At 41.5% G+C, this 15408-nt stretch overlaps 1 protein-coding gene across 1 annotated transcript in view; it reads right to left on the bottom strand.

The window, feature by feature from the left end:
* Positions 1 to 637: 637 nt before the first annotated feature.
* smg1 (SMG1 nonsense mediated mRNA decay associated PI3K related kinase) overlaps positions 638 to 15408 on the bottom strand; it is a 35250-nt gene continuing 20479 nt past the window's right edge. Inside the window, 27 exon segments of the mRNA XM_082142164.1 lie at positions 638 to 1921; positions 2028 to 2134; positions 2895 to 3071; positions 3150 to 3250; positions 3346 to 3557; positions 3689 to 3916; positions 4665 to 4997; positions 5077 to 5214; positions 5291 to 5763; positions 5888 to 6077; positions 6257 to 6413; positions 6500 to 6726; positions 6813 to 7047; positions 7183 to 7455; positions 8088 to 8367; positions 8462 to 8634; positions 8777 to 8970; positions 11237 to 11455; positions 11550 to 11659; positions 11735 to 11873; positions 11976 to 12224; positions 13024 to 13253; positions 14076 to 14322; positions 14417 to 14575; positions 14577 to 14643; positions 14746 to 14900; positions 14993 to 15213. Of these exon segments, the coding sequence (XP_081998290.1) occupies positions 1844 to 1921; positions 2028 to 2134; positions 2895 to 3071; positions 3150 to 3250; positions 3346 to 3557; positions 3689 to 3916; positions 4665 to 4997; positions 5077 to 5214; positions 5291 to 5763; positions 5888 to 6077; positions 6257 to 6413; positions 6500 to 6726; positions 6813 to 7047; positions 7183 to 7455; positions 8088 to 8367; positions 8462 to 8634; positions 8777 to 8970; positions 11237 to 11455; positions 11550 to 11659; positions 11735 to 11873; positions 11976 to 12224; positions 13024 to 13253; positions 14076 to 14322; positions 14417 to 14575; positions 14577 to 14643; positions 14746 to 14900; positions 14993 to 15213 (5372 nt within the window). The 3' untranslated portion in view covers positions 638 to 1843.

Genomic DNA, 15408 nt, shown 5'->3' with positions numbered 1-15408 from the left:
TGTTTTGCAATGGGGGAAATCATGCATCAACTGGGGTTGGACTCAAAAACATAAGACAGAGCTAAATATTAGTTTTGGTAAATAAGTTTTAGCAATATCAATGCTATTAATGCTACTGTTTGGGGTCAGTAAGATTGTTTTTCAGTCTCTTATGCTCACCAAAGCTACATTTACTTGATTAAAAATACAGTACAAAAATAAAATGCAAATATACATACACAAACAGTATATAAATAATCAAATATTCACTGTCACATTTTATCAGTTTAATGTATTTGCTGTATAAAAATTCTTTAAAAAAAACAACATATTGATCCAAAACATTTGAACAGTAGTGTAACTAACCAAAATATGTAAAGCTCAAAAACATTCAATATTAGGTTAACCCCAGGCTAAGGTTACCATTAACCCTGGGTTTAGCAACACACCGCCACTTGTAATTATGAAAGGGTAATGAAGCATTGTTTCTGAACAGGGTGAAATTGCAGTATGAATGGTAGACGTCTAAACAGTGTGGAACAAGTCCGCTCAAGTAAAACATTAACCTGGGTAAACAATTCCAAGTATGAAAATGCCAAAAGCATAAAAATCTGACAAACACAACCAAATACAGCAAACACTGAAAATGAAGACCAAAGAGGTTTAATTATAATTTTATTTGACCAACAAAATGGAGTAAAACCACTGAGACAACAATTATAACCATCACCACATCACTATTCCATTACTTATTTCTCCCACTAAAAATGTAAAACTAGGTCAAGTTCAGTAAAACGCAAGCTTTAACGGGGAACATGTATCAGCGATGATACACTACCACAGGCAAGTCAAAAAAAAAAAAAAAGGAGCAATCAAGACTAAACTAAATTTATAGTAAAGAAGGACAGGGAGAAAAAAATCTACAATACACAAACAAGATCAGAGATGCATACTAAGAAAAAAAGCATTTAGAAACTGATTTGCACATCTCACCACACTGAGCCTGGGTCATATTCAAAGATCAAATCAAATAGAGACCTCAGACTGAGCACTTACCAACTCCAAGCATATCATTCATTGAGCCAAACATTGAGAAACTCATGACAGTGAATGTTCCCAAAGCCACTTTGCGATTCACCTTTTAATCGTGAAATCTGTGCAATACATTAGAGAAGGTGTAAAACAAGTTTTTGCAATGTTTCCTATATATGCTTGTGGGGAAAAGGTCTTTTTGTGGTTAAGAACAAACTCTAAGGTCTGTCAAAGGCCTTCTGGCTTTGAATGGAGTCCCTTGAGCCTTCCGGTTACACAGCCCTCCACACCCGCTCCAGCAGGAGACAGCTCAGCCGTAAGTCATGCATGACCCCGAGCCATCCAAAAACAGAGGCCAGAGGATCCCTCGAAGACCGGATCACCCTTTCCTTCCACTCTCGCACAAATGTAGTCTAGAAACTCGCTAATTACCGCAGACCTCTGCTCTAAGAGTGGATAAACTGTCTCCTGCAAATTTTCCCTGTGGCAAATCCTATTTGTTTTGATAGTTGACAGACGTTTATTTGTTGTTGTTGATACAGGGGTTGGTTGGGGGGGTAGTTCAAGCCATGTGCCTTATCCCCCCCACCCCGCCTCCCCATCTTGGTGAGCTCCCACACATCCCGGGGAGACAGATGCAGACCCATTACGTTGTGTTAGCTGGATCGCCGGATGTAGCTATGCTACGGGGATCCGGTGTGGGCCTGAGGGAGGGTTTCTACACCCCACCTCCTTTTCCTGCATGGTGCTCTGTGGCTCCATTGCCCCAGACCCAGTGGATTTTGGTGGATTTCTACCCTCGCTGGACCAAAGTGATCTACAAGGATCCCGTTCACACCCATGCCGTCCATCCCTCGTACAACTGTGCAAGGTTGTCCACGTTCGTCGCCTCTTTGATGACATAATCCACCTGAGAGAGAGAGAGAGAGAGAGAGAGAGAGAGAGAGAGAGATATGCATTAAGAAACATTCACAACAGTAGCAGTGAGGTCATAGGTGTAAAGGAGGAATGCTCACCTGCTCAGTAACACTCATTCTCCTGTTAGGGTCTACATCTCTCCCTTCCAGTTTGGCTTTTACCCTCTTCCACACACTAACAGCGTAGGAATTCCTCTCTTGCACAGCTGTAGGAAAAATGGCTGATCAGTGATCTTGGCAAAGCTTCAAGTTGATATAAAGCATTTCATAGCTACAAATACTTTAATAAAAAAGCACTATTTTCGTATAGAAGATAATATACTAACAATCCATGAAACTGGCTGAACATGAGCATACTTAACTTGAGTATAAAAAAAGCACTTCAATGATTGTCTATTGTAGTTCAAACACACAGATCTAAGATTCCTACACTACACTTCAAAAGTTTGGGGTCAGTTAGACTTTTCAGGAAGGACAGATTAAATTGATCAGAAGGGACAGTAATGACTTTTTTAAATGTTACAAAACATTTCTATTTCATATAAATGGAGTTCTTTTAAACTTCCTATTCATCAAATAATCCTGATAAAATGTATCACAATTTCCAATTTTAAAATATTAAGTAGCACAAATGTTTTCAACATTTGTTTCTTCAGCATATTTAGAATGATTTCTGAAGGATCATGAGACACTGAAGACTGGAGTACTGACTGCTGAACATTTAGCTTTGCCATCACAGGAATAAATTACATTTTGAATTTGATTTAAAAAAAATGCAGAACCTAAACTTTTGAACAATAATGTATAAAATCACCGATAGATGTTAAAACATGTTCAAACTGGCTCAACGCATGAGCAGAGTTGATAAGAGAGAACTTGATTATGAAAAAGCACTTGACTGATCTATCTGTTAAAGTTTTAAAATGGAGTAATAAATGAGATTAAGGCATTTGCTTTATGACTAACCTCTCCCAGTTTTGGGATCCCGCACAGCTCTTTTGGGGCTCGGGGCCAGTCCTTTACTGTTGATCATCAAAGTACTGGGGGGAGTGTCCGTCGGGGTCCCAAAGTTTCGAGGAATTGCTTTGCGGGCATTCTGAGACATGCTGTCCGGCTGGGTCTTCACTCCACTGCAGCGCACTGCTATAGGGACCGAGAGATCAAGTTCAGTGACACTGAACAGAAATCACCTTCAAAAAACCCGGCAAAACACAAACTTACCTGCAGCAAAGCTGGTCTGGACTGTGGAAGTGGGACTCGCACAGTCACTCCCTCTCTCAGTGACAAGGGGAGAAGCGAAGCCCACCAAGCCATTGTAGATGCTAAGAAAAAAAAAGAAAAAAAAAAGTTTAAACTACAAAAAAAAAGCCACTTTAAGACATACAAGTTACGTTCTGAAACCAGCGTAAGCACTCACCCCTGGCTCTGAACCTTTAGCTCCTTCAGGGTGGCAGGAATCTCCTGCAGCAGCTCAACCTGCTCTTGGCTCCTTGGTTGACCTGTGGCTTGCACTACTGTGAACAGCACTATCTGCACATTATCTTGCCATGCCTTGTATTCTGACAGGAACTGACGCACACTGCCCTCATAAGTCACTTCCTCTCCCTCTACAAGGGCATTTTCCTCATCCTGCCAAATTGAAAAGCAGCTAACATTAGAGCATACACAAAAACTATTCTGACACACTTAAAACTAATTTTTGACAGCAGGTAGGCACCCAATAAACTTAAATCAACCATTTTGCATTGGATATTAAATACCTTTGCCATTGCACGCAGTAGGTGCTTAACATCAGCAAGTTGGCGGTTGTGATTGGACAGGATGCCTTTAATGGAGTCCACCAGCAGCTGTAATGTCTCTGTCACGCTCTCCAGCTGCTGCTCTCTGTCCTCCTGCATGGCTCTCTGACTGGACATCTCCTGGGTGAGGTGATTCTGCGCATACACTAGCCACTCAGGCCCACCAATAGACAGATCCATGGCAGGACTCTGCAAAGACACAATCCAGTGGTTTTCAATTAGAAACGGACAATGACAACAGATTACAGAGAAATAGTTGAACAAATACTTAAGTAGATGGATAAAATATGTATTGTACAAACAGGAATGTTGATGGTTCAGCTTTTAGAGTCACTGTCAAATACATTTCAAAGTGAAACTTAGTAAGGTAGTGATATGTTGGGATGCACCAAAATGAACATTATAGATTATTTATATTTATATATATATATATATATATATATATATATATAAATTCATTTTGTGTGAAATTCTTAAATAGTGTAAAAATGTAAAAATAAGGGAAAGGAGGGAAATGAGGGAAATAATAGCAATACACCAATGTACAGTACTGTTCAAAAGTAAGATTTCTTTTTACATTGAAAGAAATTGATGCTTTTATCCAGCAAGGATGCATAAAATCAATCCGTAAAGACAGTTACACTATTTCAAAAGACTTCAATTTCAAATAAATACGGTTCTTTTGAACATTCTATTCAAAGAATCCTTAATTTTTTTATATTACAGTTTCCTTTTCTGAAGGATCATGTGACACTGAAGACTAGAGAAATGGCTGCTGAAAATTCACCTTCGCCATTACAGGAATAAATTACATTTTAAAATGCAAAACAGTTATTTTAAATTGAAAATTCAATGTGTATATTAGTGTATATTCAGTATAGATGGATGGTGGTGGATGGTGATGATGTAAAAATCTAGTGACACAAGCAACACCCACCAGTCTATGAAGCAGCTGAAGTTCCAGAGGGGAAACAGATGTGCTAAACTGGGCAGCGTAGGAGCAGGTGGCCTGGCATCGTTTCACAAGTTCAAAAAGTGTGGCATCCATGTTCAAGGCTTCAGCGGTACGGGTACGCAAACCTTCAAAGTTGAGGATGGTGCTGCAGAGAAAAGTAACCTGGTTGGCACGCTGACTCTCCTTCATCACCAAGGCACGGCGTTCTGCTATAGTGGCCTCAAAGTCCTGTAGCACTGGGGCAAGTGCGGGGTTTGCACCACCGGCCCACTTCAGCCTCTGCTCTATGCTGCCCTCTAGACCTGCCAACTTCTCCTGCAACACAAAACCCAACACGGTTTAGATAAAAAGGTTCTATTACACATTGTTCTCCAAAACAAGCAAAGGCTTTAACCTGGACGCTGCCAATAGAAGCTTCATCCTGACTGAGTTTGTAGAGCTTCTTCTTCATATTGCTGAGGATGATGGAACGAGGTGGGGGACTGACTGTCATGGGCTGCGTCCTTGCACCAAGAATGTCCTCATGCTGCCACTGATGAGACAGATCGGAGGGTTACAACCAAAACCGCTGTCAATTTTTTCATAAATGAAAGAGAACCGGTTCTTACCTGGAACATTGTGATGTGAAGCTGAGTCCTCTGAAGGCTGACCTTACAAGCGTCGATGCTGACCTCTAAACGACGCACCAGGTCCAGTTTTTTCCAGGCCGTGTCATAGGAGCTGGCCAGCACTGTGGCCCTGTTGAGCAGAAGCTGGGATATCCGCCCTGCCTGCACACCTTGCTCTACTGCTTTCTTACACAGGTCATCTAGAGAAACTTTCCCCTCAGCGCCAAAGTCCTTGGCCTCCACTTGGGCGATGAGGTCCATGCCGAGCGCACTGAGGGTGCTGCAGATGGCTAGGCCCAGAGCCTGGGTGGGGAGCCCCATTAGCATCTGTCTCACAAAGTCTGCCGTGAAGGCTTTGATGGGCCGCATCATCTGGTCCTCGCTCACTACAGTGGAACCTCGATACAAGGGCTTCACTATGGGTACTGGGCCATTAGAGGGTGGAGGCTCATCTGTGGGTGTAGGGCATGTTCCTGTTGAAAAAAAGTGAGAAGGGTGCCAAATCAAGAACATTCTAAAGTTGTGTGCTACTATATTACTTAAGTCATGCTTCACTCTTAATATATTGAGGAAATAAAAAATTAATTAGCCATTTACCAGATAGCGTCTGTGCAAATGATCCACACAGACGGAAGAAGTCTCGGATGGTCTGGAGTCTCTTCAGAAAGAAAATCTCTTCCAAGACCTGCCTGGTCAGAACATTATCAAAGAAATGGAGCTGTGTAGCTCTGGACTCCCGGATCACATCCACCTTTCTCCAGGCAGCAGGCACATCCATAGAGTTCAGCTGGATGAGAGAACAGGATTCATTCAGACACAACTCTAATCCAAATAAGCTACAGTCAGCTAAGGACAAAAAATAAGGAAAACCTGACCCCCCCTACCCTGCACATCAGACTCAAATATTAGGCAACATTACACTATCCAAAAGCACCTTTCCTTAAGGTAACTATCAGTTTTTTTTACCTTGTCAATCAGAAGTCCAAAAGCAGTCTCCAGCTGTGCAAACATGCCATCAAAAGCTACCAACAGCATCTGACCAGCACTCATCTTGGGCGTTTCCTGCACAGAGCTCTCCATGCTGCGTGGCTGGATCAGTTCTGAGTACTGGGCCCGCAGAACCCTGACAAGACAACACAAAGATAAGTCTGTCCTAAAAGTAATGCAGCTTCAACACAGTATGGTACACATTTCTATTTTCCATGTTACCTAGTGACATCGAGATAGTGGTCATCCGGATCGTCCTCCAGGCCCATGGTGGCGTTACGAAGGTGAGCCTGCAGAACTTCCCCCAACCCCTGCAGCGATACTCCATCTGCGCACTGATCAATAAGTGCATCAAGCTCTGCTAGCATGGTCTCTAATGTGCTTTCCCCCTTCAGCATGCATCGCAGAGCCTCTGGGAAGATGATCTGACGGAAGTTTGTGTTGAGCTCCTTCAAATATCAATGAAAAATGTTTGAGAGGGGAACAACAAAATCACTGAAACCACAGTACCATTAAACACTGAGAACATCCTTACCTGTAGACAAGTGTACACGCCATTGGCCAGGTAGACAACTTGCGAGGACTCTGCAGGACTGAGGATATCCAGGTCATGTGACAGAAGCTGGCACTGCTGCAACAGTTGCACAAGGCATGTGATGTTCCCACTCATACTGCAGAGCTCCTCCAGGAACCAGGCGCCATCACGGGATGTCAGTTCCACCAGTTGCTCTCCGGCACTGGCTGCTGCTCCCTCCATCACCAGGTTACGCCTGCAAAGCACAGAAACATACTGTATCCTTTAATCCTTTAAGGACAAATTAGGGCATGGAGACCCAGAAAAAAAAAAACTTAACAAATGTGGTTCACAATTTTTGCAAGCTTTTTAAAAAAAAACAGATTCAGACCTGGTGAGGGCACAGAGTGCAGAGACGATGATGCCGGCCAGGCTGAAGGAGCCGAGCTCAGCATCCTCATGCAGGAAGACTTTGATACATCGCTCAATCTCCTGCAGCTGCTCCTCACACACAGGCACGCCAGCGCCCTCTGCCTTCAGACGCTCTACCTGCCGCATCAGCCGAGTGTTGGTTTCTGCTGCATGGTGCTGCAGCGCCATCTCGATACTAGATAGAATCTGACATGTGGCAGGAGGGGGCTGGGGTGCAAACTGCATTTCATACCTAAAAAGAAAAGACAACTTTCATTTATATTTGATTAATCATTAAATATCATGAAAATGAAATGGGAAGAGTCACAGAAACCGTTGTGATTGAAAATTTAAAAATGATTACAATCATTTAAATGTATTTGATATTTCCAGGACATGGGTATCCTGATATACATGACCGAGTGTATACATTTGGGGTCAGTAAGATTTTTTATTAATTAATAACAAATTGATCAAAAGTGAAACTATTTAAAATGGTTACAAAAGATTTCTATTTCAGATTAAAAGCTTTTAAGATTATATTGAAGGAGAATTTTTTTTCTTTTTTCTGAGCAGCAAATCAGCATATAAGAATGATTTCTGAAGGATCAAGTGACAATGAAAACTTGAGATAATGACGATGAAAATTCAGTTTTGCATCACAGGAATAAACTGCAATTTAATAGATATTAAACTACTAAATAATAATAGCTGAAATAATATTTCAAAATATTAATGTTTTCTTTTTGCTTTGTTGAGCCTTAGAGACTTCTTTCAAATACATAAAAAAAAAAATGTTAACCGACCACAAAGGGAAGGAAAAGCAGCCAACAAGTGTCCAGCATGTCTTTTGACTGATAGGGAACACATAGTAAATGCACTTACTGATGATAGACGGTCTGGCAGTGATCGACAGTCATGTCACACACCAGCTCCTCCATCCACTGTTTCCACGTGTGAACTCTGTGCCTGTGCAGCACTGCACGGGGGTACAGCAGGGCCACAGTGGCGTAGCTGTGCAGGTGCTCAAGACAGCCACGCAGCTGAGAGCGCCGCTGCTGTAACAGAGAGCTCACCTCCGCCTCCAGTGCTTCACACTGGCTGATCAGATGTGCTTGGCCTGCATTCTGCAAGAAAGATGTTGCTGGCACATAGCTGGGTGGACCTGCAGTTTAAAAGGACAAAAAGAACAAATTGGAAGTTTGCTTATCAAATTTCAGTTCATATTCAGTAAAAGAAGCCCAAAACAAATTCTGTACCTAAATCAATAGGGCTACTGATCTCCTGGAGGAGGCTAGCAAGCTGGGTGGCCTCTAAACTGGCAAAGGCAGCTTGATACTGTGAAATCCACTGATCCAGATCTGACAACTTTCCCTGAATGGCATCCTGTACAGTTCTCTGCCTGGACTGCAACTGAGTGTGCTCAGAGTATCTGAAAAGGGACAGGAGAAAGAATAAGAATGAGAACCTTTAATCCATCCCATCAAATCTACAATAATGATTAATTAATCAAGCAATAATCATGAACAACACGATTCCTTCCAAAAAACTCTTTGGCTGTCTCATCTGCTGACCTGTGCTCCAGGGAGTGGATGGGATGATCTGCTCTGGTGTCGGCATCCTCCAGGAACTCCATCTCCTCCAGCACCTTGCCCTGCACTTTCTCTACCTGTGTGAGCTGCTCCTGCAGGCTCAGGTACTCCTCCACGGCCTCCTCAACCTGCGGCAGTACACCAGTCATCTCATCACGGTTCTTAAACCAATTCACCTGAGAAACAAGAAGAAAATTTTGCTTAGCAAACCAAGTCAAGTCAAACACATTGTTTTCAAAGCAGCTTTATAGAAATTCTTAAGGTTAATGTTTATAACATCTTAATATCTTCATGCCTTATAGCCACATTAAGCAGATTAGAGCTGGGTGATAAAACAGTTTACATTATGTGACGATACAAGGAATCAAGCAGTAGCGATTTGCTATAGATCACACTACACGAGTATACTGTACTGTACTGTTCTCCCTTATGTTTCCCTTAAACCTAAGGGTGTTGCAGAAAAAAACTCTTAAGTGTTACTTAAGGGTTTCTTTAAGTGAAACGTCATAAACACTTAGAATTTCCCTTAAACGCTGTTTTTTCACTTAAGTAATCCCTTAAAAAGCATCAAGTGTTGCATAAAACCCCTTAACGGTCATTTCCCTAAGTATAACTTAAGGTTTGGAAATCGTAACCTTAAGAGTAACGCGGACAAAAATAAGACGAAATGGCTGAATTTATGGAACCAGCCAAGGGATCATTATGTGCCAAGAAGAATTTTTAGGGATAGGGAGAACCCTTTGGACCATTTAGCGATAAAAAATTGTTGCAGGAATACCGATTTGATCGACGCGCAATATTAGCGGGAGATGTTTTCCACGTGCATAAATCGTCTGTCAGCAGAGAGGTTCACCGGGTTGCGGGGGCTTTCCAGTCATTTAAACGCAACGGTCAAAAATTGTTTTTCTTTTACCATATTCGTCAAGAAGAACGCATTTCTCCTCCTCTGTCCAATTAGGCTCTCTTTTTTGTTTTCTTTATCCATTCCGATATCCTAGCCTACTTTATTTGATTGCGAAAGTGTTAGTGTTTTGCGTATCTATGGCAACAACAGACTTTTATAACGTGAATCCAGGATCGCTGTCGTGAAACACTTAAATGTTTCCCTTACCTAAGAGAACCGTTTAAGAGATTATATGCAACACCCTTAAGTTATTCTCTTAGGTAAGGGGAAATCGCCCCTTAAGTATCATTCTTAAGGGAAAAACTTAAGGTGCTTTATGCAACCGGGCACTGGCCTTTTGTGATGAAATAAATCAGGCAGTTGAGATTTCCTATATAGCATATAAGTAAATAATTTCTATCCAACTTTAAATTTAGAGCTGTGTGCTAAATTATAAGAGTTTACATTTTGTGATGATATAAACCAGTAAGAGTGTAATTTTTCTATAATCAGGGCTCAACACTAAGGATTTTTTCTACGGGCATGTGGTTCAAATTTCTACTTGCCCTGCTAACAGTTTCACTGGCCCCGCCAAAAAAACAAACAAAAAAAACAAACAAACAACAGAACAAACATCTAGAAATGAAATAAACAGTTCTTTTCAGGTTTTTCATGTAGGTCTAAACTTGATTTTCAGGTACAGAAATAGTAATCAAATGTAAAATATCACTGCATAGTCTTCACTGTATAAATATAGATTAACCCTTATTAAAGAGCAGTGAGCATTTTCCCCGTCTTTTGTTTGATTAACATATAAAAACAGACAGCAGAAGGAATATAAGGCTGCTGTCAGTTTAAGAGCTACACGGACACTACACATGCATCTTCTCACGTTTAAGTTCACTAAAAAGACAAAACCGATAATGTGTACGATGATACTCAAAACAGGCAATTTGACATAATTTTGCGTGAATATGTCCGTGCAAGCTGAGCTCAGGAAGACGTGAAATAGTATTCGCATGTTGTGAGACACGATGTTCCGGGCGTGCGTTTTGAATGTGTGTTGGATCACGCACAAAACTTAGTTTTCACACAGCACGCGAGTACCAAACTGAGAAAAGTGGGTACTTTTGTGCGCTTGAATATTTAAATTGGCAAGGCTTAATGCTCAAATGATCAACTTCCATGAAGACGCAGCACTGACCCGATTAGGCAAGTGACAGTTCCGTCAACTGGCCCAAGTGTCTTTCATGCTGGCCCCGGGCCATCCTTATTGTTGAGCCCTGAATAATTCATCTATAATAACTATAATTAATCTATAATAACTATAATTAATCAACTAGTAGGTTGATTCCCCCTTTAAAAAGTGATACAGAAACATGGCTCAACCAATGGCAACAATGTAATTGGACTAAGTCCGACCAATGAAAGAAATTCATTATTTTAGCAATGTGTTGTGTTGCAAGCAGCATAACATTTTTTTTTATAAAAAACTGCATTCCTCACATGTAAGTGGTCAATGTGCATTTCTGTACAATTTGCACTTGCAAAATTCTTACCTTAATCTCAGCCACACGGGAAGAGAAGAGGCTACGTGTGATGTCCCTCTCCATTTCTCTCTTGCTCTGCTTGTTCTCTGCCTGCTGGCCACCTCCTCCGTACACAGCTCCTGCAAAGCCCACCTCACCACCTGCTGTCCAGTCCACCAGGGGGTCATACACAAATGCCTCTAGAAGAGTCAAGAGGGTCTCCCTACCACGCCGCATTATCTGGATCACCTGAAAGGGAAGGACATCATTCAAATTTGTATGCACTTTCTAAATTAGACATTACATTAATCGATCAAAAAGAAGAAGAAAAAAAAAAACTCACCTGTTCACAGGACAGCTTAAAGATACCCTCCACTCCTGTGACCCCCAAAGCGGTCTCAATATTGTGGGTCATACGGAAAGGAACCTTTTCTGGTACTCTCAAGCTCTTTCCTGTCAGGATAATGAAGTATTTAAATGTCTGTGCGAATGAAATGTTTGGACATTCACAAATGATCAAGCACTCACCCTTCTCAAAACAGACATTGTAGTCAATATGCACCACCTCGCCTGTCGTCATATCAATCAGCACATTGTCAAGGTGACGATCCCCCAATCCAATGATATATCCCACCATCGACATCACAGCAGTGGATCTGGCATAAGACTAAATGAGACGCCCAAGATTGTGTCATTGTATGATGAGTTTGGTCTAACACTGTGCCGAACATGGTTAGGAGCAGGACATGTGAATAGTGGTTCCTCTAACCTGAGTCACGCTCCACCACTCACTGGGGGTGGTACAGGAGCACCAGAGCTCCTTTGCCAAGAGGTTAGGGGGCGTGGCCTCCATCAGTTCCCGTAGAACGTCTCTCATGACACTCAATGGCCAATCACGGCGCGACACATCCAAACTAAGCCCGACAGCCTTCAAGGCAGGACCGATCTTACTGTAGTAGAGCTCACTAGGGCGTGGGACCATGGGAAGATTCTGAGGCTGCTGGAAGGAGTCCTGTGCCTAAATTTAAGAAAAGGTACTACAGTTGGTCAAAATGTTTAAATTTACACATAAATGTCCATAACATATAGTCAGGTGCAGTAACATAAACATAAGTGACTGAAAAAAAAAAACTGGAAAAAAAACCATACATACAAAGCATGTTTTTTTTATGCTTTTAAAAAAGCTCTAGATTGTAGGGCTGCACAATTTGGCAAAAAATATATATATCAATGACTAGAAAATATTAATAATTATGTATTTATTATGATTATAATTAAATAAATATCAAACAGAATAAGTTTGTTTGTTTATTTAATACTTTATCGCCTTGGCATCAGGGCTATTTGCATGGCAAAACAAAGTCAATATCACAATCCATAAAATTTGAATTATTGTATAATTTTTTTTTTGACAAGACTTGACAAGATAGAAAATCTAAAATACATTCGGGTGATACAAACATGTTTCTGAATTCAAACAAATTAAGAAATATTACTAGTAATATCTTACTGTGAAACAGCATTAAAAAATATCATTATTATTATTGAATTATTTGACAGTACAACTCTAAAATTACAATACTAATATTCAAGTCTTAATTTCTTAATTTTCAAATTTTTTTTGGTGGAAAACCACAGCAAGACCTTCAAGATTCCCTATTGTTGACAACAGCTGGTTTATAAGTGCTTCCCATTACAATTACACAGTTACATGTTTTTTGTATTTATTTATTTTTTAATGATTTTAGTTTAGTTAACCCTGACAACAACATTATGTAAACAAATATCAGAAGCGCATTGTTAATTTTCTCTCTCACCTTCTGGGCTTGGACCACAGCCTCACGCTGCTGCCAACGTTTGTACAGGCCAAAGAGTGGAGTAGCACCATCCACCCACTGAATGAGGCCTGATCTAGTGCCTAGCGGTGTGACGGAATAATGACGGGCGTGAAACCTCGGGCTCTCCTGCTGATTCACCTTAGTGAACATGGTGTTGACGATAGACAAGAACTGCATGATCCTCTCATCCAAATGCAAATCCTCTAATCCTAAAACACATCAAAATAGGCATGCATTAAAGGGATAGTTCAAGCAAAAATAAAAATTCTGTCATCATTTACTCATGCTCATGTCGTTCCAAACCATCATCATATAAAGCGACTTGGATTAAACCACTGGATTTACATGAATTGCTTTTTAAGCATCAAAGTGTTAGTGGAATGGACTTTAAATGGAGGGATAGAAATCACTCAGGTTTCATTAAAAGTATCATTAGAGGCTTTTGCACCGGAGGAACCTCTTCACAGTTCCAAGAACTATTGGCGGAAGTTCCCGGATTTTGGCGTTACGCTGAGGAGAAAATCCACTGCAACTTTTGAGGGGACCAAGCGAAACATGTATTTCTGCTCAGCTAGCAACACTGGATATCAACCACACGGCATACGATAAATACCTTTTCATATACTGTCTTTCTATGTATAACAGTTCTATATAATAACGTATTAGAACTGTTAGACAGATTGCAAACTAATGAACACGCAGAATGCAAGCACTGTCTGTTTGCTCAGGCTCTAGTGTTCTCAGCGCCATCAAAATAAAGGTCCGCCGCGCTATCAAAATAAAAGTCACAACAACAAGCGCGGCTTACGTCACTTCGGAGTTCCTACTGGTGGAGCGAATGCAACCAGAACTATTAGTTCTTGGGGAACCACCCTGGTGGTTAGTTCCTAGAACTTAACCGGTGCGAAAGCCCCTTTTATTTGTGTTTGATGAACATAAGTCTTGTGGGTTTGGAACAACAAAAGGGTAAATTAAATGATGAATTTTCATTTTTGAGTGATGTTCTTACCCATGTTCTTACTTATTCATACCTTTGAACAGGTAAGGGTAGGTTCTGCCATCAGAGCCTAAGAAGTAGAGCTTCTTGGGTTTGGTTTTAGTTGGCAGGATTGTGATGGTGTTGCCTACACTCTGGATGGTGACTGTATCTGTAGCAGACACCTCCCCCGGTAGCGCCATCTCAGTGTTGGCCATGGCAGTCAGGCGCGGGCTGATTTCATCCAGCTTTAGAAGGTAACTGGCTCTTTTCTGCGCCCTCTGCTGCAAACTCAGCATGATCTGTGACAGGACGGGTAGAATTACAAAATGTGAAAATGCAGAGCATGCATATCAGCCTTTCCTATCAGCCTCTTGATCACACAGCTGTCCTAACCTGTTTGAAGGGCACCCAACTACTGGCAGGATTGGCTGGATTAAGAGGGTTCCTAAGTCTCTCTAGAGCATTGTGGATGGACTCCCCATACGTCTCCTGAAACCACGCCTCGTGCGGCGTCTCCGATGGAGCAGCAGTGATGCTGCGTACGTGATCCATCCAGTGCAAAAACCACAGGTTTCATCAGAGCAGAATGCTTCTCTCTCATAATAGCCACCTTCTCATCCCTAAAACAAACAACCACAAGAAAGAAAAAGGGATTAAGAATTTCAAGAGTCACGCTCAGTAATGAAGTTTCTTCTATATCGATTTTCAGGGTCATGACTCACTTGCGCAGAGTGTTGTTGTTCTGAACTCTTTTCACCTCGTCCTCCAGCTGTTGAATCCTGCGCAAAACATGCATGTGTTGCTGCTGCAAGACCCCCAGCCAGAGCTCGTCCCAGAGCAGAGTGACCCTCCTCAGCTCACCCACCAACATCTGCACCTGCACACACAAGAACCAACATAACAACTCTTACATAATGGCCTTTAACACATTCACACACTTACAGAACAGTAAAGTCCTTTCTGTAATACCTGCAGCACCATGGTGGGGTTGGCAGAGGAGAGCTTGTCTACGATCTTGCTGTAGCAGTCCTGCATCATGGCTTGGTCCTCGCTAGAATACATCACCATCTCCTCCCCGCGGTTGCTCTCCTGAGAAGTCGGCCCACTGCCCGCCTCACTCCCACTTCCACAAAGAGCCTCTCCCTGCATGTTACCCAGAAGGGTTGGCAGGGATGATGGCAGCTTATTACCTGGCAAAGGTAAAAAAAAAAAATTTCAAAGAGGCTAAACTTGAATATACAAGTTTGATTGGATGTTTAAGGCTGTGTTCAGAGGTGGAAAGAAACTAATACTTTTGTTACGGTACTTGAGTAGATTTTAATTTTTTTTCTACTTTGAGTATAAATAAATTGTGGTACTTTTACTTGAGTTGAATAAAAAGAATT

The sequence above is a fragment of the Leuciscus leuciscus genome (assembly GCF_965113295.1).
Source record: "Leuciscus leuciscus genome assembly, chromosome: 1".
NCBI classification, from domain to species: domain Eukaryota; kingdom Metazoa; phylum Chordata; class Actinopteri; order Cypriniformes; family Leuciscidae; genus Leuciscus; species Leuciscus leuciscus.
This window is presented reverse-complemented; position numbering and strand designations above follow the sequence as displayed.